This window comes from Rhodamnia argentea, chromosome 7 (assembly GCF_020921035.1).
Source record: "Rhodamnia argentea isolate NSW1041297 chromosome 7, ASM2092103v1, whole genome shotgun sequence".
NCBI classification, from domain to species: Eukaryota; Viridiplantae; Streptophyta; class Magnoliopsida; order Myrtales; family Myrtaceae; genus Rhodamnia; species Rhodamnia argentea.
Window position 1 is genome coordinate 1,858,808 of NC_063156.1, and position 27,457 is coordinate 1,886,264.

General features: G+C 42.5%; 3 protein-coding genes across 10 annotated transcripts; 1 reads left to right on the plus strand and 2 right to left on the minus strand.

Moving 5' to 3' along the window:
• Nucleotides 1-260: 260 nt before the first annotated feature.
• On the plus strand, nt 261-6,692 carry LOC115744842 (polypyrimidine tract-binding protein homolog 2). 6 transcript variants are annotated; one of them, XM_030680235.2, is made up of 11 exons: nt 261-425; nt 1,370-1,611; nt 1,712-1,921; nt 3,700-3,762; nt 3,847-3,920; nt 4,215-4,310; nt 4,419-4,476; nt 4,603-4,707; nt 4,790-4,871; nt 4,985-5,097; nt 6,089-6,692. In XM_030680235.2, exons 2-11 carry the CDS (start codon nt 1,423-1,425, stop codon nt 6,443-6,445), a joined length of 1,347 nt encoding a protein of 448 aa, XP_030536095.1. In that variant the 5' UTR covers nt 261-425; nt 1,370-1,422; the 3' UTR covers nt 6,446-6,692. The 6 variants fall into 6 exon arrangements, with proteins under 6 accessions (XP_030536095.1, XP_048137677.1, XP_030536101.1 ...); XM_048281720.1 differs by having other exon boundaries at nt 1,712-1,897; XM_030680241.2 differs by having other exon boundaries at nt 261-403.
• Nucleotides 6,693-7,404: 712 nt separating this feature from the next.
• LOC115744864 (probable trehalose-phosphate phosphatase 2) lies at nt 7,405-26,744 on the minus strand. Of its 3 annotated transcripts, none has more exons than XM_030680265.2 (10): nt 26,658-26,744; nt 9,444-9,680; nt 9,218-9,358; nt 9,060-9,131; nt 8,825-8,947; nt 8,637-8,690; nt 8,392-8,493; nt 8,188-8,265; nt 7,960-8,100; nt 7,405-7,842 (listed from the first exon to the last, which is right to left on the minus strand). In XM_030680265.2, exons 2-10 carry the CDS (start codon nt 9,639-9,641, stop codon nt 7,654-7,656), a joined length of 1,098 nt encoding a protein of 365 aa, XP_030536125.1. In that variant the 5' UTR covers nt 9,642-9,680; nt 26,658-26,744; the 3' UTR covers nt 7,405-7,653. The 3 variants fall into 3 exon arrangements, with proteins under 3 accessions (XP_030536125.1, XP_030536116.1, XP_030536132.1); XM_030680256.2 differs by having other exon boundaries at nt 9,444-9,679; nt 26,665-26,725; XM_030680272.2 differs by lacking the exon at nt 26,658-26,744 and having other exon boundaries at nt 9,218-9,356; nt 9,440-9,589.
• On the minus strand, nt 22,975-24,906 carry LOC115744893 (probable trehalose-phosphate phosphatase 2). Its single transcript, XM_030680301.2, has 9 exons — nt 24,821-24,906; nt 24,574-24,714; nt 24,420-24,491; nt 24,192-24,314; nt 24,005-24,058; nt 23,797-23,898; nt 23,603-23,680; nt 23,376-23,516; nt 22,975-23,258 (listed from the first exon to the last, which is right to left on the minus strand). Exons 2-9 carry the CDS (start codon nt 24,676-24,678, stop codon nt 23,073-23,075), a joined length of 861 nt encoding a protein of 286 aa, XP_030536161.1. The 5' UTR covers nt 24,679-24,714; nt 24,821-24,906; the 3' UTR covers nt 22,975-23,072.
• Nucleotides 26,745-27,457: the final 713 nt, after the last annotated feature.

The window sequence follows — 27,457 nt, forward strand, 5'->3', positions numbered from 1 at the left end:
TAAGCGTTTGTTATTTCGACCAAAAAAAAAAAAAAAAGATAGGCGTTTGTTATCATATTAATGAATCTAATGCTAACGTCAACAGGGTGCTCAGAAGATATCGGCTTGGAAGCCCAGAGACAGGTCCATTGGGCCACTACCGGCCCACAGTAGGAGCAAAAGATATTTGTGCCCATTTAAGATAGGCGTTTGTTATTTCGACCAAAAAAAAAAAAAAAAGATAGGCGTTTGTTATCATTTTAATGAATCTAATGCTAACGTCAACATGGTGCTCTCCGTGCGCTTGCCGGCACCGCATTACTTCCCAAAACCACGATAAGGGAAATCTCTCGTCCTCTACCATCTCTCTCGCGCTCTCCACCTGAAGAAACCCTTGGTTCGAGATTTGTCGCAGAAATCGGCGGTCAGCTCCAGGAATTTTACATGTGATTATCCGATCCTCTCTGACCTTTTGTCAAGTGCTGTTAGTTTCTGCCCTAATTATTGCGGTCTGAATTCTGTTTTGGCTGGGGATTTTTTTGTTCGTTTCAGCGACGTGTATTGATAGGTCTTGTTCATCGTCAGCCGTAAGGTAGTTGTGTCCGAATGGATGATTTCGATAAGGTCGATAGCGTCGGGGTGATTCTCCCTCTGTGTGATTGATTGTGCTCATCTGTCCGTCTTTTCGAGAAGATGGATCATGGTGGTGGGTTTGAAGATGCATTGCTTGTGCAATTACCTTGCTCTTTTGCAAGTTAATCTTTGGATTAACACTCCTGGCTAGGATTTTTTGACCTAGGCGAACTTCATGATTGTTGGTGAACCAGAAATTTAGGGAAAAATATGGTCTGACAGACTTTTGTGATGTGGTTTTTGGGGAAACGGTATTGTTTGTTGGTGCATCTGTTATGGTCTCACAGTGGTATCATGAGTCAGAATTTGCAGACGTGAAATGTCTTACCTTTCATGACGCCTTTTGGCGGAACTTTCTCATGTGATCATTTCCGGAGGGGTTACATTACATGCAAGTTTGGAAGAGTATTCCTACACCCAGGGTAGAAAATGTCAAACGGTTGGGTTTTGGTTTGTTTGTTTTTTATCTTGGGCGTGCTTAGTTGATTTTCTCGCCCCCCTATTCTAATTGGCATAAGCGAAATTTATAATACTTAAACTGTAACAGATAAGTTGATTTGCCAGATCAATAGCTTGTGATGCTTGTGTAGTGTCATTCAAGTGTATTCTCTTTGGAGATGCCGATCACTTGGAAGTTGGAACAGAATGGCTTGGATCGATTCATTTGCCTACTATATTAAGTAGTGAGATTGAGTAATTGTGAGTTTGCTGTTGTTTCTTGGGAGCACGCTAATGACGGAACACGTCTTCTTTGCAGAAGTGGGAGGGGGCTTCTTATCTTCTGGTACTCTCTGGTAGTTTGGGTTTGTTATGATGGCATCAGTCTCAAGTCAACCACAGTTTCGTTACACACAGCCCCCATCCAAGGTGCTTCATTTGAGAAATCTGCCGTGGGAATGCACTGAGGAGGAACTAATTGAACTGGGGAAGCCATTTGGCAGAGTTGTTAACACAAAGTGCAATGTCGGAGCTAACAAAAATCAGGCTTTTATTGAGTTTGTGAGTGCTGTTATCTATTGCCCTTGTAAATTCTCCCCCTTCCCCTAGATTGTTTTGTGATATCATTGACTAGCCTTTTCCTCCTCATTATGTTCTCTAGGCGGATTTAAACCAGGCAATTGCAATGATCTCATATTACGCATCATCCTCTGAGCCTGCTCAAGTGCGTGGAAAGACTGTCTACTTGCAATACTCCAATAGGCAAGAGATAGTGAATAACAAAACCACAGCGGATGTCGCTGGCAATGTGTTATTGGTAACAATTGAGGGCAGTGATGCACGTCTGGTCAGCATTGATGTTTTACATTTGGTAAGTGTTTTGCTGAAACTTTTCTTGCAATTGCTGTGAGAGGTAAAGTTGCTCTCAGGATGTCAACATTGAGTAACATAGTAGGTTGTAGCTTGTCGTGTTCTAGTAAGCTTTGTTTGACATGAATGTCAATGAATTAGCAGGCCCCTTTCAAGGCAATATCTTCAATGGCAGCTTAGTGCATCGGGAGAAAGAAAGCATGTGTGTTTGTCTCCTTTCTCCTTTTCTCAACACACCTCTTCCTTCCTCTCTCTTCCCTACTCTTCCTCCTCAGCTACCAATTCGTGCCTCTTTTTAAATTTAGGATGGTTGCAGTTTGAATGTTCTTACTTAATCCCTTTCCTTTCATTTGTATGAGTGTTAGTGTCCGCATGATTTTCTTCTGTTGAAAGCAATTACTGCCATCTCTTGAAAGTAAAATGCCAAGAAAAAAGAAAGGATCCATCTTACTGCCATTGATTGATGAATTGTCATTTGGTGAAAGAAAACATAAGTTGACATAAAACTATTATTACTAGACGTGTTTTGTCTTTTCTATTTAGTTTTTTTTTTCCCTCGACACCCACATAGTGGACACAAGCAAGAAACACGGTTGTTCTTTGTCATGAGTTCAATTTGTAGGCAATACACGACTTCTAATTCTTGATATCAAATTAAAGATGGCAGACGCAATTCTTTCTTTGCAAATGAAATTATGGTCAGATAATAATAGTAATGCTGTCAAAAGGTCAACATTTTGCTTATGCAAAGTTGTCAGCTATAAACAAACAGCGTTTAATGGTAGGTCAATTGTCAATGTCTTGAAATTTTTATTTTGCCCAACTTCGTGACACATTTGAGATTCCAGCAAAAATTTGATGCCTTTTGCCGACTTGTGAAGGTATTTTCGTGCATAATATTTCTGTACCACGGTGTCTAGAAAGGCGAAGTATACCGAGTGTTTCTCTTGCATCAGAGTGATGTATATCTTGTATGGGAGCTTGTCTGATCAACGACAAGAAAATGTGACTCGATAGGCATACAAATAACACAATCTCAACCACACACCTGATCCCTACACCAGAGTTGTTAGTAACATTTTGACACCTCCAGATCACAATGGATAAATCTCATTGTTGCATGAAACCTTTTCCTTTTTCTCAATGCAAAAAATTTTTGGACAGCTCATCATAGGGTGTTCATTGGCTTGCAAATGCTTGAGCAGTTGTCCTTGTTGTGTTTGGGAGCACCAAACCTGAGATTTCTAGCGTCATTTGGTGATCTAGATGTACTTTAGAAATCATTAACCGATCTCTTGATCTAAAGCAAATAAAACGCGGTATGTATGCTTTGAGCTTTGTCACGTTAAATGTGTAAATTCTCATATTTATCTCTCTTGGAAAGTGGTATTGTTTTACTGACTACATTTAAGTACGTTATGATATCAACATTGATACTTTTCTTGGTCATTTTATAACATTGATCCTTAGAGGGGATAGGGATTGGAATTTCTCTTTTGATAGAAGTAACTGTCTGTGTTACCATGGTGATGTCTTGGAAAGCTCATTTCTGTGTGTTTGGGGTGGTTGTGAACCTGTGACTTTTTAGCCATGATGGCTGTTTGGATCAAATTTTTATTTTGTTTGAATGAGTTTAAAATTGAAAGCCTAAAACTTTCAGTAGAATTTGTCTCGATTAATTTAAGCTTTTTCAAGAATACAACGAACCTACATATCGCAGCCAATTGTGAGAGAAAATTTTCTTATGCTGAACATTTTTCTTGTTAATTGCTAATGCAGGTCTTTTCAGCCTTTGGGTTTGTTCACAAGATCACTACCTTTGAGAAAACCGCTGGATTCCAGGTGACAAAAATTGAATCGACTACTTTTGGTTTTTGTACAGTGCCTTTTATTTAAGCAATCTCTTGACTAAAATCTTGTTCTCAGGCCCTGGTGCAATTTTCGGATTCTGAAACTGCTTCTTCTGCAAAAAATGCCCTTGATGGAAGATGCATTCCTAGGTGACGGTTGTATTAATTTTTTGACATGGTATTTAGTCCGACTGGAACTGGTACCTGTTGCCCACTGTTATACATATTTTAGCCCTAGTTTTTCACGAATATATTTACTATAATTTTTAAGATGGGAGAATAATAATTCCTAGTTAAGCCAAAAATCAAATTTCTATAGTTATAAAGAAGCAGTTCTTAACATAGAATGGCATGTTCATGTGCTCTTGAGAATTTATTTTAGGCTGCAAGAGCATAATCTCTTCCGGTGCACTCACATGATGGTTATTTTGTCTTGGTTTACAGCTATTTGATTCCTGAGCATATGGGGCCATGCACTCTCAGGATCACATATTCAGCCCACACAGATCTGAGTGTGAAATTCCAGAGCCATCGGAGCAGGTGACTTTTTTATTGGTTTTTTTTCTATCAAATATTTGTTTGATGTTTGTTTCTTGACTGATCAACTGTGTACTACCATGTTTACCTTGGCCATTTTTTGTTTATCAGGGACTACACCAATCCATACCTTCCTGTTGCTCCATCTGCTATAGATGGCAGTGGTCAGGTAAGGCATCAAAACTCAACATTTGCATTACTTTTATCACGTCCGCTGTTTGAATGAGGTTGGGATACAATTTTGTCTGCCTTATGATTTGATTGATTTGATTGAACATTGCATTTTACACTGCAGGTGAGCGTTGGCTTGGATGGGAAAAAATTAGAACCAGAGAGCAATGTCCTCCTTGCATCAATTGAGAACATGCAGTATGCAGTAACATTGGATGTTCTTCACATGGTATGTTTTTGTGATTTTGTTAATCTGCATTCTTGGGTGACCATGTGTTTTCATAGCATGTGACCCATTTTGCCTGGTTCAGGTTTTTTCAGCTTTTGGACCTGTACAGAAGATTGCCATGTTTGACAAGAATGGAGGGGTCCAGGCATTGATTCAGTACCCTGGTTAGTAAGAGCAGTGAATTTTTCTGGGTGAAGAATATCTTAGATGCATTTGGGCAAAAATATGCATGCATCTAATGAAGTGCATGTTTGGTGTTGTATTGCTGTCCATGCAGATGTTCAGACTGCTGTAGTTGCAAAGGAAGCTTTGGAAGGGCATTGCATATATGACGGGGGGTTTTGCAAACTCCATATTTCGTATTCGCGACATACAGATCTTAGCATAAAGGTAATCAAATCTGCCCTGTGGTATAAATTTTATCTCTAGGAATCGCGATTCTCCTGCACTGTGGATATTCAGTTCCTCGCTTTTGGAACAAAAAGAAAAACTTCCTCTTCTGTAATAAGTTTTCCAGTCGAGTTTTGAAAGACTCCAATTCCAATTGACGAAGATTGATCACCATTCAAAGAGGCACTAGTATGATAATCACATTCTTTCATTTTGCACGTAAAAGGAGTTAAAATGAAATCTGTTCCCAATAGAAGGGGGAATAACGTGAAATATGTATATGCCTTGATTGGACGGCATTATACTATTTTGCCATTTAAGCTGTTTCACTTTGAGAAAAATGGTTAAACATTCGTTGACATCTCCGTCAACATGAATTTTCAATAATGTTGTTGACTTCAAATGAACCACATGTTCAAGGTTCTGCTCATCTCCTCGGATCTTGTGTTCCCACTTTCAATAAGTCATGCCCGTTTGCAATTGCATTTTCTGTGTCGTCATTGAGGGAATCTGAACTGCCTAGTTTACCTTGCTTTGAAAGATGAACTTTAAGTGCTAGCATGATCTAACTTAGTTGCTTTAACATGAGGCATTTTGTCTTAAATCCTGAATTGGTGAGAAATTTGAACATTGAAGCAAGTATTCTGGCCACTTTCCTTCGCGAAAATGTATTCATGTTGTTTTGAATAAATAGAAAAGAAGCCTGGTCATTTGACTTGGGACGGTGCTAAAATTTGCTGTTTATTCGCCTGTTATTCATTGATCGTTCTGTGGGTAGATTTTTACTTGTTAGCTTAATGAATTGTTAGGACTAACCGAAATAATGATCTTAGCATTTTGTGCTGATGGCTCGTCATGATAATTTAGTCGTGCCTTTGAATTTGCAAACAGCAATTTGCTGGTATTGTTTTCTCTTACATCTTGAGTTTGAAAGAGTAAGAGAAGTAGGTGAGTGATCGATAAGTGATTGATATGCTGACTATGGTTCCAGGTTAATAACGATCGGAGCAGAGACTACACAATCCCCAACACCCCGATGATGAATTCTCAACCTTCAATTCTAGGGCAGCAACCGGCTTCAGCTGTTGGCGCTGCAGCTCAGCAGTATGGTGGAGGGCCGTATGCTCCGGCTCTGGCTCCAGCTCAACACACGATGCACCATCAACCCCCTGCAGGCTGGGGTCCGGTCCCTGGAGCACAGTCCATGCCCATGCAAATGCAAGGTCACAACCCACCATATATGCAACAGGGGACTGTGCCTTTCCAGATGGGCCCTGGAATGATGCATGGCCCGAGCCACCCTGGTTTGCCGCATCCGCCACCAATGCCTCCATATCAGTCACAATAGCCCTTCTTTCTACTCTTGGTGCTACAGGCGTGATGGCCCTTAATTGATGCAAATCCCTGTGGGCCTGAAGCTCTGGTGGTATCCTTTTCTTAGTAAATTTTTTTTAGGGAGATGGGTGCGCGGAGCTCATGCTATAATTACGAAACTATGTTTGGGAACTGTAACTTGCCATCTGATTCCGAGGTTTTTACATATTACTTGTTTATCATTGAGACGATTGATTTCCGCACCAATTCTTGAACCTGCATATGATTTGGGTCTCTCTCTCTCTCTCTCTCTCTCTCTCTTGTGGGTGGGCTTCGATCCGGTCGAAAGTGTCAAGAGGGACTGAGTTTTAGCTGATGTGCCAACGAAACAGCCCACTTGTGTATTGCTGGGAGGTCTTGGTGTGCCATTGCTGTTAAATTCCGTTGGGTGTAGCGAGTCTAATAGATGGGGCAATACTATGAGATCAAACTAGTTACCTTCATCTTTGGCCTGAACAAAATCACCACTGCCATCAAGGTGGACCCATCAACACCTAACCATTTCCACCGTTCCCAGGGAACCTGAGTCCTGCCTAGGGCATTTCTGCCGCCATCACCATCGGCAGCTAACTTCTACTCTTGAGAATTTGACTGAGGGCAAAAAAAGAAAGAGTTGCATTTTGCCAGATACCGCAAAGTGCTGTTTCGCTGGTTTTATTTTTAGCTGAAATGGAAGTCATAAAAAAACCAGTTGGACCAGAAAACATGGTGAAATCGGAGTGTCAAACGGTCTTCTTCACTTAAGTTTCTAAATATGTACTCCGTCCTCTTCCTTGTGATTGTGTATATAGTTGAAGTTACGCGGTAATGCCCCAGAACACGACAACGACGGAAGTTATTATAGAAAGATGCGCAGAGGCGGCAAGGGATTTGACATTCATGTCCTGGAAATCGGGAGTTTCCTTAATTCCCACTACAAGTAAATGAAGATAAAAAAAGACAGATTCATGTGACCTTCACCATTAGAAAAGTAGAAGCAATAGGAGCACATGGTACTCATGTCCCGTGTCTCGACTTTTTACATGAAGTAACACTACCATAGAGCCACAGGAATTGTGGTTAACTACTCTTAAGAGTCAAAATATGAAAGAACAAATGAACGGTGAAGTCCCCAAAGTTAAAAACTGTCCCCACCGGTCTGCAACTTCTTCTGCCATTTACATAGACAACAAGCAGTCTTCATCAGTCGTCAATCCCCACGATTTGAGCAGAAGACCTACTGAAAGAAGAAGAAGAACCCTTCCTCCATCTAGCTAGGTGAGACAAAAACGTATGTACTTCTTTCGGATCCTTTAGAGAGAAGCGAGCCTTCGTATCCTTAGCTACGGAAGATACAACAATGGGATAACCTTGTCCCCTACTCTCTATTACCTGCAAAAATCACGAAAGACTACTCATTCAACTATTCATCGTGGATTGAAATGTAGCCCATTGCACTCAAAATAAGGTCGAGAGAAGAACTTCATGACTTAGTGAAGGGGCTTGAACCTTGAAAGCGTCTTCGTCGGTTCGGTCGTCCCCTATATATAATGGAAAGACGTCGCTAGAGTTGCTGAGTCCTAAACGCTCGAGTAAATACTCCAAAGCATGTCCCTTGTTCCACTCTATACATGGTCGAACTTCCATGACCTGAAATTTTTGCGAGCAAAAGTTTATGATTGAGGTGTACAAATTGCGATGAAGAAGAAATGCGGTAACTTGAGGGACAAGGCATACCTTTCTTCCCCAAGTTAAACGGAAATCCGGATAGTTCTCCAGTACAGATTTCACCTTCTCCTTCAATATGTCGTAATCCTGCACATTGATCAATCGAGCTATTGTTGAGTCACCCTTCTTCATATGCTATTGCCAACCAGAGAGTACTCACAGAGCAAGAATGGCTCTGGTACATTGAAAGTACATAAACAGACTCTTCTGTACCTCTTCTCTGACTTGCCGAAAGTGCACAGAGACGCAAAATCTGTTATCCTCGACCCGGGCACCCTTTATTTTCCTGGTGTTTTCCTCTAATGCGGTGAATATCTGTTAAAGGCAAATGTACATCGTTGTCATACAAGCTCTAAGTTCCAATGGTCTTCAGAGTTTCCGAGTAAGAAAGATGGGAAAAAACCAGGTTCCTCTTGTTATTGAATGAAAAAACAGAACAACCAGATAAATTAGCTCACCTCTTGAATTGCAGGCAGGAACTTCTTTGCTGGTTGGAACGAACCTTCATTTCCCTGAGGGGCCAAAAGAAATCGATTATAATTCTAGCAGCTACCGACAGCGCGAAATCATCGTTGATTGACTGAATTATATAATAAGAGTTGTTATTGATGAATGAACTATACGCGCACCCATAAGTCTCAAGTACCTTTCGATCGATGGCCAGGGGACGGCGCTTTCCATCAGATGTTAGTTGCTGTGGTGGAGCCATTATGTCCATTCCGTGGCTTCCGGCGTAGTAAACATTATCTAACTTTACAAACTCTTTTACCTGATAAAGGAGGAAGAATCATTATTATGAGCATATGTGCTCCTATAGACTTCTTTCGGCATAGATGAACAGCATTTCTTTTAGCTCGACGAACAACATTTCATTCACATACCTTGTCTCTACTCCTTCCACTAATAATAGCTGTCGGGAAATACTTTGAAACTTCGCGTACTGCCCCGCGCATCTGTAGTGGATGCAATACTAGTTAAAAACAAGTGAATGGCTAAAGTTATTCGAACGTTTGCCGGGTAAGGTATGTGATGTGATTACCTCATCGGACATGAACGCAAGGTCTGGATCATTTACAATGGGAGAGAGGGTGCCGTCGTAGTCTAAAAACACGACGATCCTCTTGCCCTTTGCCGCTTTCGTCATCCGGTCAAACGTGCGCAGTGCCGACGGGTGTTCCCTCTGTATTTTTCAGCAACATCGAACTCATTTGTACAGTCATAGCGCAGGGGAAGACGCCTGCATACAGAATGCAAAGAGAACTCACCACCCAGGAGACATAAGCCGCTTCGTGGTCAGGAGCTATCGGGTCGGGTTGCTTGAATATCACGCAACCTAGAGGATGATTGCCCACACCATTCTCCTCAGTCCTAGCTGTGGAGATCGCACGTGCTTTGCGTCTTTTGAAACCCAACCACCGAAGTCCAATAGTCAGATAAGCCTTTCCGAAAGCGAACTTCATCATATCTTTTCTCTAACACTGTTGCCTGTATAGCTATACACCTGCGGTTGAGACAGAAGTATCTTATAATGAGGAAACTGAGAAAGGCAAAGCCCAGGATCCGACAATGAGACCAAATACTACAAAAAAAGGTCCGGTTCCTTTCGCTCTCTAGAAAAGACGAATGGATCATATCGTCTCGTCACAAGTGTCCCGAAGCAATTCATGGGATATTCCCCCAAAAGATGAGGTCGGTTGGAGGAGGGTCGCTTTCCGAAATCAAAACTAGAACGGCTTTTGCGGGGAAAAGTACACGGGCGAGTGACTCAACATGACCTGGATAACTATATTAACCGACGCCGATGCCTCTCTCCTTCTCGGGTGGGCGGGGGTCCCTGTCGGAGCTGACTCGGTCGATGCCGACATCAACGAGACTAACTGAAAGGGCGTTTCGTAATCGCAGTAGCAGCTCCACACGGTATGAACACGTTCGATGGATCGAAGAAGAAGAGTTTTTTGTCTGTCTTGTCTCTCTGTCCGTCCTCGTGGGTCCTACTTCAACTAACGAAAACGTCTCCTCCGTAACCAAAATCTACGCTTTCGACCGCACTTTAAATCCTACGACCGACATCAACCTGCCGCCACGAAACAGAACAACACGTGTATCCCGCCAGGCCGTAGGTCTGACCCAGCCCTGGTGTGAAAGGGAGAAAAGACATGGAAAAAGCACCAATAAAAAAATATGTGCTTTCGGGGAAATTAAAGTAATACACAGACCAGACAAGAACCCTTTTCACGTGTCAGTAGAAAACCGGCTATCCAGAAGGTCCCAGGCCTCTGGATGGCTGCCCGGTCGACACATCGAAACCCGGTTTTCTCAAAAACTTTCTGCCCACAGGAAGAAGGAGAAAGAGAGAGACAGACACACACACAAACACAGAGAAGCCGACAACATGGGAGCGACCAAAAAGTCTTCGTCCTCGTTTCAACTTTCAGATCAAAGCAACTACTTGTATGCGAAAGTTCGAGTCTTCAATGCCCAGACAAGACATTGCCTAGGCTTGCAAACTAGGTACATGGACTCGGAAGACGACTGATGCTGAATAGTCATTGCACCAACTACGGTATTCTGGAAAAAGTTGACTGATGACTAATCGCGATTACTTAGCACCAAAGTTGGTCCGAAACCTAGCAGAATTTTCGTAGCCATACCTCACTCATTTCGAAAAAAAAAAAATGTTCGCAGCTAGGTCAAATGTCTATGTCATCTTCATCACCGAGATTTTGAAATTCTGTTGTAACGGATTAGAAGTAGCTAGCATTTACCAAGCATTTCGACGTCAAAGCCATTGCTTAAGAGACTCGAGCAATTGGTCATCTCGGCCATATGTTTGAAGGCGGCCAACACAATGCGAGCTATATTTTTTACACTAAATAGAATTAAAAAGAGAGAGTCAAGAACCTCACGATGGAGAAGGAAAACATATGGCTCAAGACTTGTATTAGGTATGATTATTTGTTTGTTTATCATTCTTAACGTTGATTAGAAGTGAATGGTAATAGGGGTGGGTGCATGGCGACGTCGGTGCTGTCACCAAGCTACTCGCCCCACGAGCCAACCTGCGTTGAGACAGTTTTTTTAGGTACTTGGTGCTTTCTGAAAAAGAGGCCCGCTTTGGTGGGTCCCCCACCAACCAATTACCTAACCGAACCGAACATCGAACCGGCCGGCGGACCCCAGCAGCAGCAATCCTCACCGCCCACCTGAGGGCTCCCTGCCGACAAGCCCCCCACGTGTCGTCCGACATGGTCGTTCAGTCGCAAAACCGGGGTCCTTTTCGCATGCGGGAAACCATATAAAACTCGCATTTCTCTATCCTATGTCTGCCTGTGTCTAAAGTCTGGTCAACTGGGCCCCCGTGATCCGAAGCACATGCGGTCTCAGCTCCATGACACGTGTACCGCCTAAATGCACCAGACTTCTTAACCATATAGTCTTTTTTTTTTTGGGGGGGGGATGGGGGGTCTCAAAACCTTACAGTCTAGGGCGAAGCAAGCAAACTATAGACTAAGTTCTTCAATTTCCTCTCAATATCGTTGCGCCTAATGAAAAGTTTTTGGAAAAAGGTACGCGATTCTCGCGTACCTGACTAGATTAAGAGGACCCATTATTCTCTGCAAAAACGGTTTATCATGGTTGTGTTGTAACATGTCAGACAAAACGAAGTCCATATCGATCAGTCAAAAATTGATTTTTCGTCTAGGTACATATCGGATTTGACGTAGCTTTTTGGGACGGCAATTACATCGTAGTTGCAATTGCATGAGTCGATTGACCAACCTGTGCAACTGCAGAAGTCTATGGTCACCTAGAAAATTCTCTACTTTTTTTTCAATAAAAAAAATTAGAGAATTTTCACGAAGTTTCGTAGGAACGACAGCATCGATCCACGTCAGCAACGGAAAAAAAAAAGGCGGGAGAGGAGAAAGGTCGGAGCAGCAGCGGGGAAAAGCACGTCCTCCCCCACTCGCTGCGGCGCGTGATCGCCAAAGTGAAGCTGAACAGGAAGGAAAGGACCAGCGCGCGCGGATGTCACGGGCACGCGCTAGGGAAACGAGTATGGGAAGACGGAGCAAGAATGCATCCGACATTTAAAAAAGAAAAGAAAAAAGAGGTGGAATAAAACGATCGCCAACCGGTTCTCCCTCTCTTCGCGGTAAAACACAGTCGCTTTGGTCGCCCAAAAAGAAAAAAGATAAAAAAGCCAACGAGGAAGAAGAAGAAGAACCGAAGGGACTGGTGCGGGTTAACACTAGAATCGATTCTTCAGGATTGCTCGCCGATGCGACAGAATGCAGAGAGAGTGAGAGAGAGAGAGAGAGAGAGAGCTCACAGATTTGCAATGCTCGTCGCTGACGGCCGAGGCCTCGTCGCTCCGCAACTGAAGAAACCTCGAGAGCTGCTTCTTCTTCTTCAAGACAGAGAGAGAGACAGAGCAGAGACAGAGAGAGAGAGAGAGAGAGAGAGAGAGAGAGAATGCTGCGACTGTCGTGTTTGCTGCGTTGATGGTGCTTTGAGCAAGGAGGGAGATTGGTGGGAAGCAACCACTTCAATTTATAGACAAGGGATGGAAAGAGAGAGAGAGAGAGAGAAGGAAAGAGAAGCTGTGTCTCGCGGAGAGATTCGGCTTTTCACTTTTTCTTTAAAAAAAAATATTTAAATTCGAAAAAAATGCGTTTGGCTCTTGGAAGTGTCGCGCGCATTGACCAAAACACCCTTTTTTTTAGCCTTTTCTCTTTGTCCATACGTGTCAATTGCGAACCACGCAAAAAACACGCCAGTCCAACACATTAGGGAAGGCCCTAGCCAGCCCCCGAAGAGGGAAAATTACCTAAGGGGAATGTCAAGAGGGAAAAAAGGTAAGATAAGAATGTGATTAGTGTGAAATTATTAAGGCTTACTTATAGTACATCAATCAAAACATGCAATCATGTATTGCTTTTGGATGTAGCGCAATATGAGACGGTTTCATAACAAGTCATTTCACTTTCATATTATTTTGGTTAAGGTGCATAAAAATGTAAGAGGTCAAGCTTTGTTCTACCAAAAAATCAAACCTTTCCGGACGAATGGAGAGTTTCTACCTCTATCTTTTCGAATTATTACGCATTCTCCTTGTCCGATACACTTTCAAGACCTTGCATGGGAAAAGGAAAAAGGAATAATGATGCAAATAGTCCATGAACTTTGAATGTGTAATATGGTCCATGAACTTATGATTTATTTAATGAGATCCCTGAAATTTTGGTACAAGTTCGATTTGGTCTTTGAACTGTGCAAAAATGTCCAATGGTATCCTTCCGATGATTCAAGTCCATGGACAACATTGAGCATTTTCATATGGTTCATGGATTAAATCAAACATGTACGAAAACTCTATGGGCCATATTGAAAAATTTAAAAGTTCATGGATGACTCTACACATTTTAAAGTTCAAAGACCATTTGTGTCATCTTCTCAAATAAAAAGGGTATTGGGGAGTTTGCAATGCTATTCTGGCTTTCTCTTTCTTTTCCTGCCCTTTTGGTGGTGCAATAATGCAGCTTTCTCGTGGTCATAATCTACTTAACATTAAGGTGCCATCTACCTCACATCAAATAGGTTTTCCTTTAATGAGGCGTAGTCCCAAATGTGGTCACATGTAATCAGATTTCTCAACATAATGGAGTCATGATACCTTCCGCTAGTCCACAAGAATGTCTAAACAATCCGTGTTCACACCGAAAGTCTTGCTGCTGCTCATTTATTATGCTTGTTGCAGAAGAGCTGCTAATGAACCATGTGATTTGTGCTACCATAACTAGTAGATTCCTGTACAAGATAAGAGGGTGATTAATGATTGTTATACTTAGTATCCTCATCAATTATGGCTGTGGATTTAGCCTTTTTCTGAAAAGATTCTGATGGCATAAGCACTTTTTCCCTTCTGTATTAACAAAAGATTCTTATCACATGTCTCAAAAGCATTAGTTTGATCAACTTTTACCCCCTTAGTCTCCTTTTTGAGTCAACTTTAGGGTTTGGACTCAAAAGAAGAAGGAAATCCATTATCCCTGGTCCAGAATCTAACAATCAAACTTGACAGCTCTATATGTCAATTCGAAATAATGTGGTCATCTGTTGTGGTGGCATAGTCTTTTCCTAGCTTAAGTACATTACAAGTGTTAAAACTTGTGTATGATGTTCACTTTAGTGCCAAAACTTTCTAAACGATCACTTAAGTGTCAAATTTTTTGAAAAATAATAATTTCAGTGCCAAAACTTTCAAAACGATTACTTAAGTGCCAATTTTTTTAAAAAAACGATCACTTAAGTGTCAAAGTTTTTGAAAAACACTCACTTCGGTGCCAACTCTGGCGGGCCACGTCGGTTCAAATATTAATAAAAAATAGGTCACGTCGGATTTTCAGCGAGCCACGTCGGTTCAAATCCGAGTTGGCACCGAAGTGATCGTTTTAAAAAAAAAATTGGCGCTTAGTTAGCATTTAAGTGATTGTTTTGAAAGTTTTGGCAATAAAGTGAGCGCCGTATATAAGTTTTGATACTTATAGTGTATTTTAGCTGTCTTTTCTTGCATGAACTTCACGTACCATTCTACGTCAAAAGTGTTCGACGGCTATTTCATTATGTGTTGCTCCTTTGACAACACAAATACGTTAGACCCAACAACTATAAGGAAAGGGGAAAAAAGAAGAGAAAAGAAGAAGAAGAAAGCCGCTGTACATGTTCAATATAGCCAATCTGTCAAATAATACAGGTGATCTGGACTAAAAGTTTTACATTTTCTTGCTGTTAAATTTAGTGATTTATATCCTCTGTAGTTAAGGAGTGAATGGACTTCTGCAATCCATCTCTTTGAGTGTTCACGTAGTCGTCATCCCACTCGATGCTGCCATCTATCTCTGTTGTCGAGCTTAGCTATAAGTGACGCCAACCGGCTGCCGTGCGCCCTCCTTCTTGCTCCCTCTCATGTCTCTCTTTCTCCCATTCGTGCGAGAGGTCGCAACCACATGCAACCCTAGGTCGATGCACAGGACTAGCCTGCATGCGCATGTTTTTCCCACCGCTTTTGTAAGAACCTGTTTACGGCAACGAAGGACCTCATGAATTTCAATAGGAAATCGTAAGATTCAGAAAAAAGAGCCCCTTCCTTTGAATGAAAAAGAAGGGAAAAAACACAGCAGTTGCATTGGGAAGTTCGTCAGATAATGTCGACCCAACTGAAATTCCCCGACCGATGCGGCACAATCAATGCCCATTACTTACAATGTCTAAATTCACGAGAACCTGCGCTTGTTGTTGTTCCTCATAATAGGAAACATTCCATACAGAGAGACTTCTGGGGAAGAGATGTGGGTGAGACATAAGCATAAAAGCTTGTCTCAGTAACAATCGGTGCAGTTGCTTTCGATGTCGTCTTGGGTTTGAATACTTCGTCACATTTAAGAAGACGACCACATGTTATATTGGTGCAGGATCAACAAATTATCCTAAGGATAAGAATCAACTTCAGGATTTCAAGGTTTTGCTTCATAAGGTGAGCCATGCATGTCGGATATGATTACTGCCTAAGACAGAATGGGGTTTCATTATGTCCATTTGATTTGATAAATGGAGTACCGCTAAAGATACTAAATCTCCACCGAAGCTTTCAACAAGAATAACTTCACGTCGCCTATAATTGTTGGCCGGGTGAGGATCGTAATTCGTCATATACTTGTTCTTTTCTTTTCTTTTAGTTACATTATTCGGTAAACGACTCCATTTAAAGAATAATACGTGTCTGGACCCCTCAAGAGACCTGATTAATCCGATTGGTTCATCACACTTCTCGTATTCCACCAAAATCGAGCAATTACGACGGTCCTATGGTGGACCTGGGAAACAAGTTTAACCTAATTTTACCGACGGAAAGGGGTTTTAATTGAACTTTCGCGAATTAGCTAGGATCTAGCAAAAGTACAACATGAGTGCCAATATTTGTGTACGATGCTCATTTTAGTGCCAACATTTTTTTTTCCGGATCATTTAAGTGCCAAATCGGGGAAAAAACGATCACCGAAATGCCAATTCGGGCCAAAAGTGATTATTTAAGTGCTAATTCTGGCCAAACAGCACATGTGGTATTTTTTTATTAAATTTTTAATGTTACTTGTCAATTTTTTTTAAAAAAAATCAGCCCACATTGCGTTCACGTGGATTGTTCAACTTAAAAATAACTATTTTTTCAAAAATTACAATTAAACAGCAAAATAGCCTAAAAAAAAAAAAGAAATGTGAGTTTATAGCAGCGAGGGTCGTGAGCCCTCGCCGCCGTTGCTCCCACTATCGCTTGCAATGGCCGGCGAGGGGTGGGGGATGGCCGAGCCCCAGCGACCCCTGCGGAGGCCTCTCCAGGGTCGGCGAGGCCCCGCTATGGCCGGCCTCACCGGGAGTCACCGGGGCTCGGCCATCCCCCACTCCTCGCAGCGGCTGACGGCCACCGGCCGCCGCACCCGTACATCTTCTTCTTCTTTTATTTTTTTTTGTCTTTTTTAATGTTTTTAATTTTTTTTTCTTTTTTTTATTGCTGACTTGGAAGCTCTGGCAAGCCACGTAGTATTTCCGGTGAAGCTCGCCGAAGTTGGCACTAAAATAACCATTTTTAAAAAAAAGTGGCACTTAAATGATCCGAAAAAAAATATTGGCATTATAGTGAGCGTCGTACACAAATATTAGCACTCTTGCTGTACTTTTGCCGCTAGGATCCTTATGAGATGATGATACATCAAGGATGATGGGTCGTTGCTAGAAACACCCATTTTGCGACGAATGTGGGTAATGATCTTAATGGCTAAAAATCGAACTCTATTATTGTTATGATTAGGCGCACAAACCACAATGAAGTAACGAGCAAAAGTGAAAAGGAGAAATCGAGACATAAAGTTTTATCCTGATTCACCTTTAAACTAAGGCTACATCCAACAGATGATTTCACTATTATTAGGACTTTTCATGCTTTTCTATCGATGGGGAGTATGAATCACACCCTTACAATTATTAAAAAGATATCATAATCCCGCATATCATTGTAAATGTAACGTGTATCTTGCTTCAACGTTTTCTTACCACAAATCTACAATTAAAAAAAGGATATGATCTTCAATTGAGTCAACATGTGTGTGGATCAAGTTGATACAGAATTAGGCTCCCGATTTTCAGGCAAAGTGATCAAATCGGATCAGCTGGCGAATGAGTTCTAACGTAGAGCTCACTTAACCCAGCATACAGACAGACCATGTGTGTCCAAGATCTCCCAATATCTTAAGTAGAATTAAGCAAAAGAACGAAGAAAAAAACATCTCTTTCCATAGAAGAATGTTTGCAATTGCCACTTGCCAATGCGAGAGAAGACCCTCGTCATCTGGTCCAATTAGGTGGTGCTTAGGCTGAATATTATTTTCTTGACTTCTGGTCCTGCCTCCTAATTTTTAATTAGACTTGTCGTTTGGCATTCTAAGCCAAAGTTGGTCCCCTCAGATCATGAGGTAAGAAATTAGATTTGACCGGGTAAATTAGTGCTAGAGCCATTGAAAATCCAAGTTTTTGCACTCCGAAAGTGTGGACATCCCCCGTCTTGAATTGGAAAAATTAACCGAGTCACTCGACCAATAGAAACTACCATGTTTGTCATTAAAAATTTCATGTAGAGTTTCTTTTTTCTCGACTGTCGGAATTTCATGCTCCGTCCTAAAAATCGACAATCGAAACCATGCTCACCGTGGTTTTGTTTACGTGGTAGGCAATGTGATTCATAGTAGAGTCAAATATGAGCAAACATACCATGTCGAATCATATTACTTTTTTTTTTAAACAAGACTATACTCATAATATTTTATGCATAAAGTTTGTACCAGTGTATGTTAAACATCCTGTGTGTTCTAGGAAAAAGAAGAGGACAAGTCATTGCCTCTCCATTCCCCCAAAATTCCTCGAAGACCAACCGAAAGGGATGGCAGAAACTCCCTAAGAAACTTCTCAAAAGTTCCAAGTCCTTGAATCATGTCGTCGGTCCCTTTTCATACGGCATCGATCAATCAACGTGTGACAACTCCACATAGGGCAAACAACCTAAGCCAACCGGTATCTTCGACCAAGACAGCACCATGAAATTAGCGTCAAACACGCAAACCACTTAATTTTAATCTCATACTTTAATCCTAATTAAGTTTCGTCAGTAAGGCAAAAACAACACAATTCTGCATGAGTCATACTAAATTAGTTCACCGTTGCGTGTGCAACTTTGGTCCACATAGTAGAAGAATAAAGAATTCTCGTATTCATGGGTACAAGCATGCAAACCTTTTCCGTGCGGGGCTTCGTATCGAATAAGAACTCTCTCAACTGTTTTATTTATTTATTTTTCACTAGGAAGAGAATGTCATTAATTCCATGGGATTAATCTGGTCAGCGAGGGACTGTTGGAGATTGACCAGAAAAGGGCGGCGACAGAGTACAATGTTGACTTGCTTGTCACTGCATTAACTTTCGAACGTCAAGTTTGGGATTCCCACGGTCGACAGTTTTGACATGCGAACGAATCCACGGAGTTTGGGAATCAAGTGAAGACTTGGACTGGTGGCTTGAATTGTATACAATTTGACAACTCAATCGATGTGTACAAAAGCAGTAAATTAAGTGTAAACTTTGTGGAGTATATGTCATTTATGGAAGAGATGGAACTCTACTCGATTAATGCGCACTAGAGGAAACTAGAGGAGTGTTAGGGTTATTTATTTGTGAGATTTTTCTATTGAGTTATCTGTAGGAGATTGTGAGATAACATGATTTGTTTTTCGTGTAATGTAGGGCTAAAACACTTGGACGATTAAGTGATTGATACTCGGACCAACTAGGCAAGTCTCTGGTGCCCTCCTTGTTCCTTGATGATTTCTCTAGTAATTCGTTCTTCTGCATTAGGCATGAATTGCAAGATTTATTAACTTGTGTATTATATTATAACAAATTTCATAACAAGTAATGGGAAAATTGTTAAAAAAAAGTCTTACATTTATTGATTTTTTACCAATTCAATTATAAATCTTTTTAATTTTGCTAATTGAGTTCTAAATTTTTTTCATTTTACCAATTGAGTCCATCTAATCAATTTTGGCCAGAAATCCCTGGTGTGGACACCAATCGCCCAATGTGGCATATCCGACACAAATGTGAATTTTTTATTAGTATTTATTAAATTATCTTTTCTTTTTCCTTTTTTTATTTTCTTTGTTTTTTTCTTATTGTGCCCTCGCCTAGTGGTCAATGAGGGCTTGGCAACCCTCGCCAACCAAATTAAGAGAGAAAAAAAATAAAGAAAAGAAAGGAAAGGAAGAGTAAAAGAAAAAATGATAAAAATATTAAATTGAGTGTTTGAGGTCCCCGCAGAACTTAGCCTATGATAAAGCTCCTCGGATAAGGTTAAGGTAAGGTTACCTCCTCATCATCAGGTAAGGTAAGGTTAACTTTTAGTTTTAGGTGATTAGTTATATTATTCCCTATCTAAGATGCATTCGAAAATCAAAATTAGTGTTTGAGGTGAGTGAAGATCTCTTTCTTTGGAAATTTGTCTTTTCTTTGACTTTCAACTGAATTACCATCTTGTTTTTCCCCTTATCGGAAGTTGAGCATGCAATGAAAAGAGCAGCAGAGATACAAGCTGAGTTCCGTGGCCATGGGATGTCCGAACTGTCAAGGAAGTTTTGTGGATCACGGGCCTAACTTCGGACAATTGGCCCAAAATCTCGGTCACAGGGCCCAATTTCTTGGCCCACGGGCCTGGCCACTAGGCCCAGCAACACAGGACACGGCCCAGACCAGTTTTGGCCACGGCCTAACTCTGGCCCGCGAAACTGGCCCCGAACAGTACACGGCCCAGTAAACCAGGGCACCCGGGCAGCGAACAGGGGACGTCGGTGAGGGGGATGAAGCGGCTTTGCCGGCGGGCTATGGGCTGGTGGCGTGTGGTGGAAGGCTTGAGGGAACCTTAAGACAGCTAGAGATGGTCAGTGGTGGCGGAGCTGGGCTGAGGAGATGCCGGAACAGCGGCGAAACAAAGGCAGAACCGGTGCTGGGCTCGGAACAGGGGATCCGAGACAGAGCAGAGCAGTTCGGGGCTGTTTTGGGGTCCGGCAAGCAACGGCCGGCCACCAGCGGACTTGGCTAGCGGTGGGAGTCAAGGGTGGTCACTGCAGGTGATCGGTGAGCGGCGGAACTGGCTGGGAGTGGCCGGAACAACGGCTGGGGTTTGCAGGCGCCGAAACAGGGCCGTCGGCCTACAAAGCTGCTCCGTGGCTTCTGGGCTGGTTCGAGGTGGTGCGGGGCGATCTGAGGTGGTTGGGCGACCACAGTGACAACAATAAGAGGTGGTGAAGGTGACTAGAGGTCGGAGGAATGGTCGGAGCAGCCTAAATTAGGCCTCGGTAGCGGCAGAGGCCGAAACAGGGGAGTGCGGCGATCAGGACTGGTTCAGGGTTCCCGGCAGCTGTTGCGGGGGCGATGGTGGCCGCAGGCTGTGGGACGGAAGCTGAGGAGGATGTTCAATGGTGGTGGTGGTGGCTCGGTATGGGGGCTGTCGCACAAAAACAGAAGAAAGAAGGAGAGAGGAGGGGTCGGTCAGGTGCAGAACAGGGGAAAGAGGGAATTGGGGCTGGTTGGGTCCTTCGGCGGTTTCGCGGGGCTGCCGGCAGCGACCGGGCATGGCGGAGCTGATGGTGGCGCGATGGTGGAGTTGCCAGGACGAGGGGGGTCGTTCGGTGGTGGCTGCAGCCGAAGAACCAAGAAGAAAAAGAAGAAAGAAGACAGGAGGGGGAAGGTCGGCTGGGGGGTGTCGTGAAAGAGGAGGGGGAGAGGGAGAGATATAGGATGTTTGACTGGGGGGCTTATTGATAAGGTGAGGCCCACTTTCATAATTTTTCTTGTCTTCTCGCAAATAAAACCTTAGGGACATTTTCGTAATTTCCAACTTTGGCGGGGAGGTAATTGGTAATTTTGCAATCAAGGGTAATTTGGGCATCCGGCAATCCGATGGAGGGTGATTTAGCCTTTCCAAGGGTCGGTCCAGTTAGAACGAGGCTCAAGTGCAAGAATTTTAATTCTAAGGCGCGATGACTAACGATCGAATTCTAAACCAATCCGATCGTCGATTCAGGAAATTTTTAATTTCCGTCACTTAATTTCTAAGAATCTAATTTTGAACAACAAACTAGAATTCGCAGTTGTTCCATAAACTGAATTCTGCTATTAAACAAATATCAAATTTTCAAGGCGTCACAATGATAATCACGTGTTTTCGGTTTGCACGTAAAAAGAGTTAAAGCGAAATCTGTTCCCAATAGAAGGGGGAATAACGTGAAATATGTATATGCCTTGATGGGACGGCATTATACTATTCGACGTATAAGCTTGTTTCAGTTTGGGAAAAATGGTTAAACATTCGTTGATGTCTCTGTCAACATGAACTTTCAATGAAATGAACCACATATTCAAAGTTCTGCTCATCTCCTCGGATCTCATGTTACCACTTTCAAGAAGTCACACCCGTTTGCAGTTGCATTTTTTTGTGTAATCGTTCAGGGAATCTGAACTGCCTAGTTTACTTTTCTTTGAAAGATGACCCTTAAGTGCTAGCATGGTCTAAACTTAGTCGCTTTAACATGAGGTGTTTGGTCTTAAATCCTAAATTGACGGGAAATTTGAACATTGATGCAAGTATTCTGGCCACTTTCCTTCGTGAAAAATGTATTCATGTTGTTTTAAATAAAGTAGTAAAGAAGCCTGGTCATATGAATTGGGACAACACTAAAATTTGCTGTTTATTCGCCGGCTATTCATTGATCATTCTGTGGGTAGGTTTTTACTTGTTAGCTTAATGAATAACCGGAAATAATGGTCTTAGCATTGTGTGGTGATGGCTCATCATGATTCATGATAATCTAGTGGTGTCTTTGAATATGCAAACATCGATTTGCTGATACTGTATTCTCTTACATCTCGAGTTTGAAAGAGTAAGAGAAGTTGGTGAGTGATCGATAATTGATTGATATGCTGACCATGGTTCCAAGTTAATAACAATCGGAGCAAAGACTACACAATCCCCAACACCCCCGATGATGATGAATTCCCAACCTTCAATTCTAGGGCAGCAATCGACTTCAGCCTCTTGAGAATTTGACGAGGGGATAAAGAAAATAGTCTTGCATCTGTCAAATACCGCAAAATGCTGTTCACCTTTGAACATAGATGAAAGTCGTGAAAAGACCTTTTAGACCAGAAAACATAATCGGTGAAATCAAAGTGTCAAACGGTGCTCTTCACTTCAATCTCGACATATGCACCCCTTCCTATTTCTCGTGATTGGCTATGGCTCCCGTTAGCTTGACAGTATGACATTCTTGTCATTATTTCTGGTTCTACGTTTTTTTAATTAATGAGTATTTTATGCAAAATACACGCTGGTGGTGTGTGGATCTATAGTCAGACTGTTAAGAAAGCATTTTCCATTGACTATATGTTTGAAGTGTCTTGGTAATGCCTCAGAACTTGACAAGGACGAAAGTTATTATAGAAAGAACGCAGAGGCTGCAAGAGATTTTCCATTCATGCCTCGGAAAATCGGAAGTTTCCTTAATTTCTAATACAAGTAAATGAAGATCTAAAAAGCCAAATTTCATGGAACTATCAACATAAGAAAAGTTGAAGCAGTAGGAGCACATGGTACTCCTGCTCCGCGTCTCAACTTTCTACATGTTAATCAAAATGTGAAAGAACGAATGAACGGTGAAGTCCTCTAAGTCAAAAGCTGTCCCCATCGGTCTGCAACTTCTTCTGCCATTTACATAGACGACAAGCAGTCTTCATCAGTCATCAATCCCCACTATTTGAGCAGAAGACCTATTGAAAGGAGAAGAAGCCTTCTTCCATCTAGCTACGTGCGACAAAAACATATGTACTTCTTTCGGATCCTTTAGAGAGTAGCGAGCCTTCGTATCCTTAGCTACGGAAGATACAACAATGGGATAACCTTGTCCCCTACTCTCTATTACCTGCAAAAATCACGAAAGACTACTCATTCAACTATTCATTGTGGATTGAAATCTAGCCCGTTGCACTCGAAATAAGGTCGAGAGAAGAACTTCATGACTTAGAGAAGGGACTCAAACCTTAAAAGCGTCTTCGTCGGTTCGGTCATCCCCTATGTATAATGGAAGGACGTCGCTAGAGTTGCTTAGTCCTAAATGCTCGAGTAAATACTCCAAAGCATGTCCCTTGTTCCACTCTATACATGGTCGAACTTCCATGACCTGAAATTTTTGCGAGCAAAAGTTTATGATTGAGCGGACAAGTTGCAATGAAGAAGAAATGCAGTACCTTGAGGGACAAGGCATACCTTTCTCCCCCAGGTTAAACGGAAATCCGGGTAGCTCTCTAGTACAGACTTCACCTTCTCCTTCAATATGTCGTAATCCTGCACATTGATCAATGGTGCTATTGCTTAGTCACTCTTCTTCACATGCTATTGCCGACCAGATAGTTCCCACAGAGCGAGAATGGCTATGTTACATTGAAAGTACTCTTTTGTACCTCTTCTCTGACTTGCCGAAAGTGCACGGAGACGCAAAATCTGTTATCCTCGATCCGGGCACCCTTTATTTTCCTGGTGTGCTCCTCTAATGCGGTGAATATCTGTCGAAGGCAAATGTACATCGTTATTATACAAGCTCCAAGTTCCAATGGTCTTCAGAGTTTCCGAGTAAGAAAGATGGGAAAAAAACCAGATAAATTAGCTCACCTCTTGAATAGCGGGCAGGAACTTCTTTGCTGGTTGGAACGAACCTTCATTTCCCTGAGGGCCCGATAGAAAGTGATTATGATCCTAGCAAATACCGAAAGCGCGAAATCATCTTTGATCGACAGAATCCCATAATAAGATTGTTATTGGCGAATGAACTATACGTGCACTCGTAAGTCTCAAGTACCTTCCGATCGAGGGCTTGGGGACGGTGCTTTCCATCGGATGTTAGCTGCTCTGGTGGAGCCATTATGTCCATTCCATGGCTTCCGGCGTAGTAAACATTGTCTAACTTTACAAACTCTTTTACCTGATAAAAGAGGAAGAATCACTATCATAAGCATGTTCTCCTCATCTTTTGGCGTGCATGAACAGCATTTCTTTTAGCTCGATGAACAACACTTCATGCGCATACCTTGTCTCTACTCCTTCCACTAATAATAGCCGTCGGGAAATACTTTGAAACTTCGCGTACAGCCCCGCGCATCTGTAGTTGATGCAACGCTAGTTAAATAACAAGCGAATGGCAAATGCATTTGAACATTGTGGGTAAGATATGACGTGATTACCTCATCGGACATGAATGCGAGGTCAGGATCATTTACAATGGGAGAGAGGGTGCCGTCGTAGTCTAAAAACACGACGATCCTCTTGCCCTTTGCCTCTTTCATCATCCGCTTAGACGTGCGCAATGCCGACGGGTGTTCCTTCTGTTTTTTTGGGCAACATTTGGAGGGAAAAGAAAAGGAAGAGGAATTAGTTGTACAGTCATGGCGCAGAGGAGAACGCCTGCATATAGTATTAAAGAGAGCTTACCACCCAGGAGATATAAGCCGCTTCGTGGTCAGGAGCTATCGGATCGGATTGCTTGAATATCACGCAACTTCGAGGACGATTGGCCGTGCCATTCTCCTCCGTCTTAGCTGCGGCAATTGGCTGATTAGCCTTTCCGAAAAGGATCTTCATCGTATCTTTTCACTACATGGAATTAATCAAAAGTTAAGTAAGAGAGGCAGCTACAATACTTAAAAAGTTGAATCGTGCTGGAACGGATTAGAAGTAGCTAGCATTCGACCTTGAAATCATTGCTTAACAGACTCGGGCAAATGCAAAGCATGTACACCCGATCGATGCGATAGGCCATTAGAAGGCGGCGAAGGTGGATACACTGCGAGCTCATTTTTTACACTAAATAGAACGAAAAAAGTCGAGAAGCCTATAATGGAAAGGAAAAACGTATGACTCGAGAGTTGTATTAGGTATGATTATTTGTTTGTTTATTCTTCTTAACGTTGATTAAGAGGGAATGGTCATAGCGTGGCTGCTTGGCGACGTACGTCGGTGCTGTCACCGAGCTGCTCGCCCATGCGTAGAGGCTGGAGACCCTTTTTATAGGTACTTGGTCCATTCGGAAAAGGAGCCCGCTTTGGTGGGGCCCCCCACGAACCAACTACCTAGCCGAACCGGTCACCGAACCGGTCGGCGGGCCCCAGCCGCGAGCCCCACCGAGCACCTGGCGGGCCCTGCCGACAAGCCGCCCACGTGTGTCGTCCGACATGGTCGTTCACACACAAAACCGGGGCCCTTTTCGGAGGTGGGAAACTACGGAAAACTCGCATTTCTCTATTCTAGGTCTCTGCCTGCGTCCAAAGTCTGTCTGGTCAACTGGGCCCCCGTGATCAGAAGCGCATGCGGGCTTAGGTCCATGACACTTGTACGGCCTACAATGGACAAGACTTCTCGGCCTTCTAGTCTTCGGCAAGCATGCAAAGCAAAACTACAGACTAATTTCTTCAATTTCCCCTCAATTCCGACACGCCTAATGAAATTTTTATGGAAAAAAGGTACAAGATTCTCGCATACCTAACTAGATTAAGAGGATTCTCCGACCAAAAAAAAAAAAAAAAACTAGATTAAAAAGATTCATTATCCTTTGCAAAAACGATTCATCATTGCCATGTCGTAATACGTCGAATCAAACGAAGTCCATATCGATAAGTTAAAAATTAATTTTTAGTGGAGAAAAAAGAAACTTAGAGTGCATATCGGGTTTGGCGAAACTTTTTGGCATGGAAATTGCATCGTAATTGCATGAGTTGATGGACCAACCCGTGCAATTGCACAAGTCTATGGTCAACAAATTAGAAAATTCAATTAGAAAAAAAATTGGAGAATTTTCACGAAGGTTCGTACGAACGACAGCATCAATCCACGTCGAAAACGACGAAGAAAAAGGCAGGAGAGGAGAAAGGTCGGCGCAGCAACGGGGAAAAGCACTGCCTCCCCCACTCGCTGCGGCGCGTGATCGCCAATGGAAAGGACCAGCGCGCGCCGATGTCAGGCGCACGCGCTAGGGAAACGAGTATGGGAAGACGGAGCAAGATTGCATCCGACATTAAAAAAAAAAAGGAAAAAGAGGTGGAATAGAAAGATCGCCAACCGGTTCTCCTTCTCTTCGCGGTCGTGCTGACCATCAAGAGTCAAAACACAGTCGCTTTCGTCACCCCAAAAAAAAAAAAAAAAAAGCCAACGAAGAAGAAGAAGAACTGAAGGGACTGGCGCGGGTTAACACTAGGATCGATTCTTCAAGATTGCTCGCCGATGCGACAGAATGCAGAGAGAGAGAGAGAGAGTGAGAGAGAGAGAGAGAGAGCGCTCACAGATTTACAATGCTCGTCGCTGACGCAACTGAAGAAACCTCGAGAGCTGCTGCTTCTTCAAGAGAGAGAGAGAGACAGAGCAGAGACAGAGAGAGAGAGAGAGAGAGAGAGAGAGAGAGAGTGCTGCGTCTGTCTGATCGTGTTTTACTGGTATGGCTGGGTTTGCTGCGTCGATGATGCTTTGGGCAATGAGGGAGAATGGTGTGAAGCAAGTAACCACGTCAATTTATAGACAAAAGGGATATAGAGAGAGAGAGAGGGGACAGTGTCGCGCGCATTGACCAAAATACCCTTTTCTCTTTGTCCAATTAGTCAATTTGCAACCACGTAGTGAACACGCCAGTCGAACACATTAGGAAAGGCCCTTAAGCCCCCAAAGAGGGAAAATTATCTAAGGGGAACGTTAAGAGGAAAAAAGGTAAGGTAAGATAAGGTTGTGATTATTGCGAAATTATCAATGCTCACTTATAGTAAATCAATCAAGACATTCAAACTGATAGCTCCACCCCCCTCGATCGACAATTATATGATACGTAAAATAGTTTTTATTTCGCGCGCCGTCCGCGAAGGAAAATAAATCTCTAGGGATGTTCTAAGGATGATCATAAATAAGCACCGAAATTTTATGGAAATTGTAATTAGTCCATAAACGTAAAACTCGTCACAAGGGATCTCTCACAGTCGGTACCAAACAGTGAGTGATTGTTACCTACGAATCGGCTATTACGCATTCTCCATTTTGAGTACACTTTCAAAAACTTGCTTTGGGGAAAAAAAAATGGATAATGACATC

Excerpts from the sequence above, each read along its gene's own strand:
- LOC115744842 (XM_030680235.2), top strand. The coding sequence starts at position 1,423 with ATGATGGCATCAGTCTCAAGTCAACCACAGTTTCGTTACACACAGCCC. Across the intron at positions 3,763-3,846 it reads AGAAAACCGCTGGATTCCAG|GCCCTGGTGCAATTTTCGGA; the intron begins GTGACAAAAATT and ends TCTTGTTCTCAG. Across the intron at positions 3,921-4,214 it reads GATGGAAGATGCATTCCTAG|CTATTTGATTCCTGAGCATA; the intron begins GTGACGGTTGTA and ends CTTGGTTTACAG.
- LOC115744864 (XM_030680265.2), bottom strand. The coding sequence starts at position 9,641 with ATGATGAAGTTCGCTTTCGGAAAGGCTTATCTGACTATTGGACTTCGG. Across the intron at positions 9,132-9,217 it reads TTGCGTTCATGTCCGATGAG|ATGCGCGGGGCAGTACGCGA; the intron begins GTAATCACATCA and ends CATCCACTACAG. Across the intron at positions 8,101-8,187 it reads GTTTAACTTGGGGAAGAAAG|GTCATGGAAGTTCGACCATG; the intron begins GTATGCCTTGTC and ends CAAAAATTTCAG.
- LOC115744893 (XM_030680301.2), bottom strand. The coding sequence starts at position 24,678 with ATGATGAAAGAGGCAAAGGGCAAGAGGATCGTCGTGTTTTTAGACTAC. Across the intron at positions 23,681-23,796 it reads TTCGGCAAGTCAGAGAAGAG|GATTACGACATATTGAAGGA; the intron begins GTACAAAAGAGT and ends ATCAATGTGCAG. Across the intron at positions 23,517-23,602 it reads GTTTAACCTGGGGGAGAAAG|GTCATGGAAGTTCGACCATG; the intron begins GTATGCCTTGTC and ends CAAAAATTTCAG.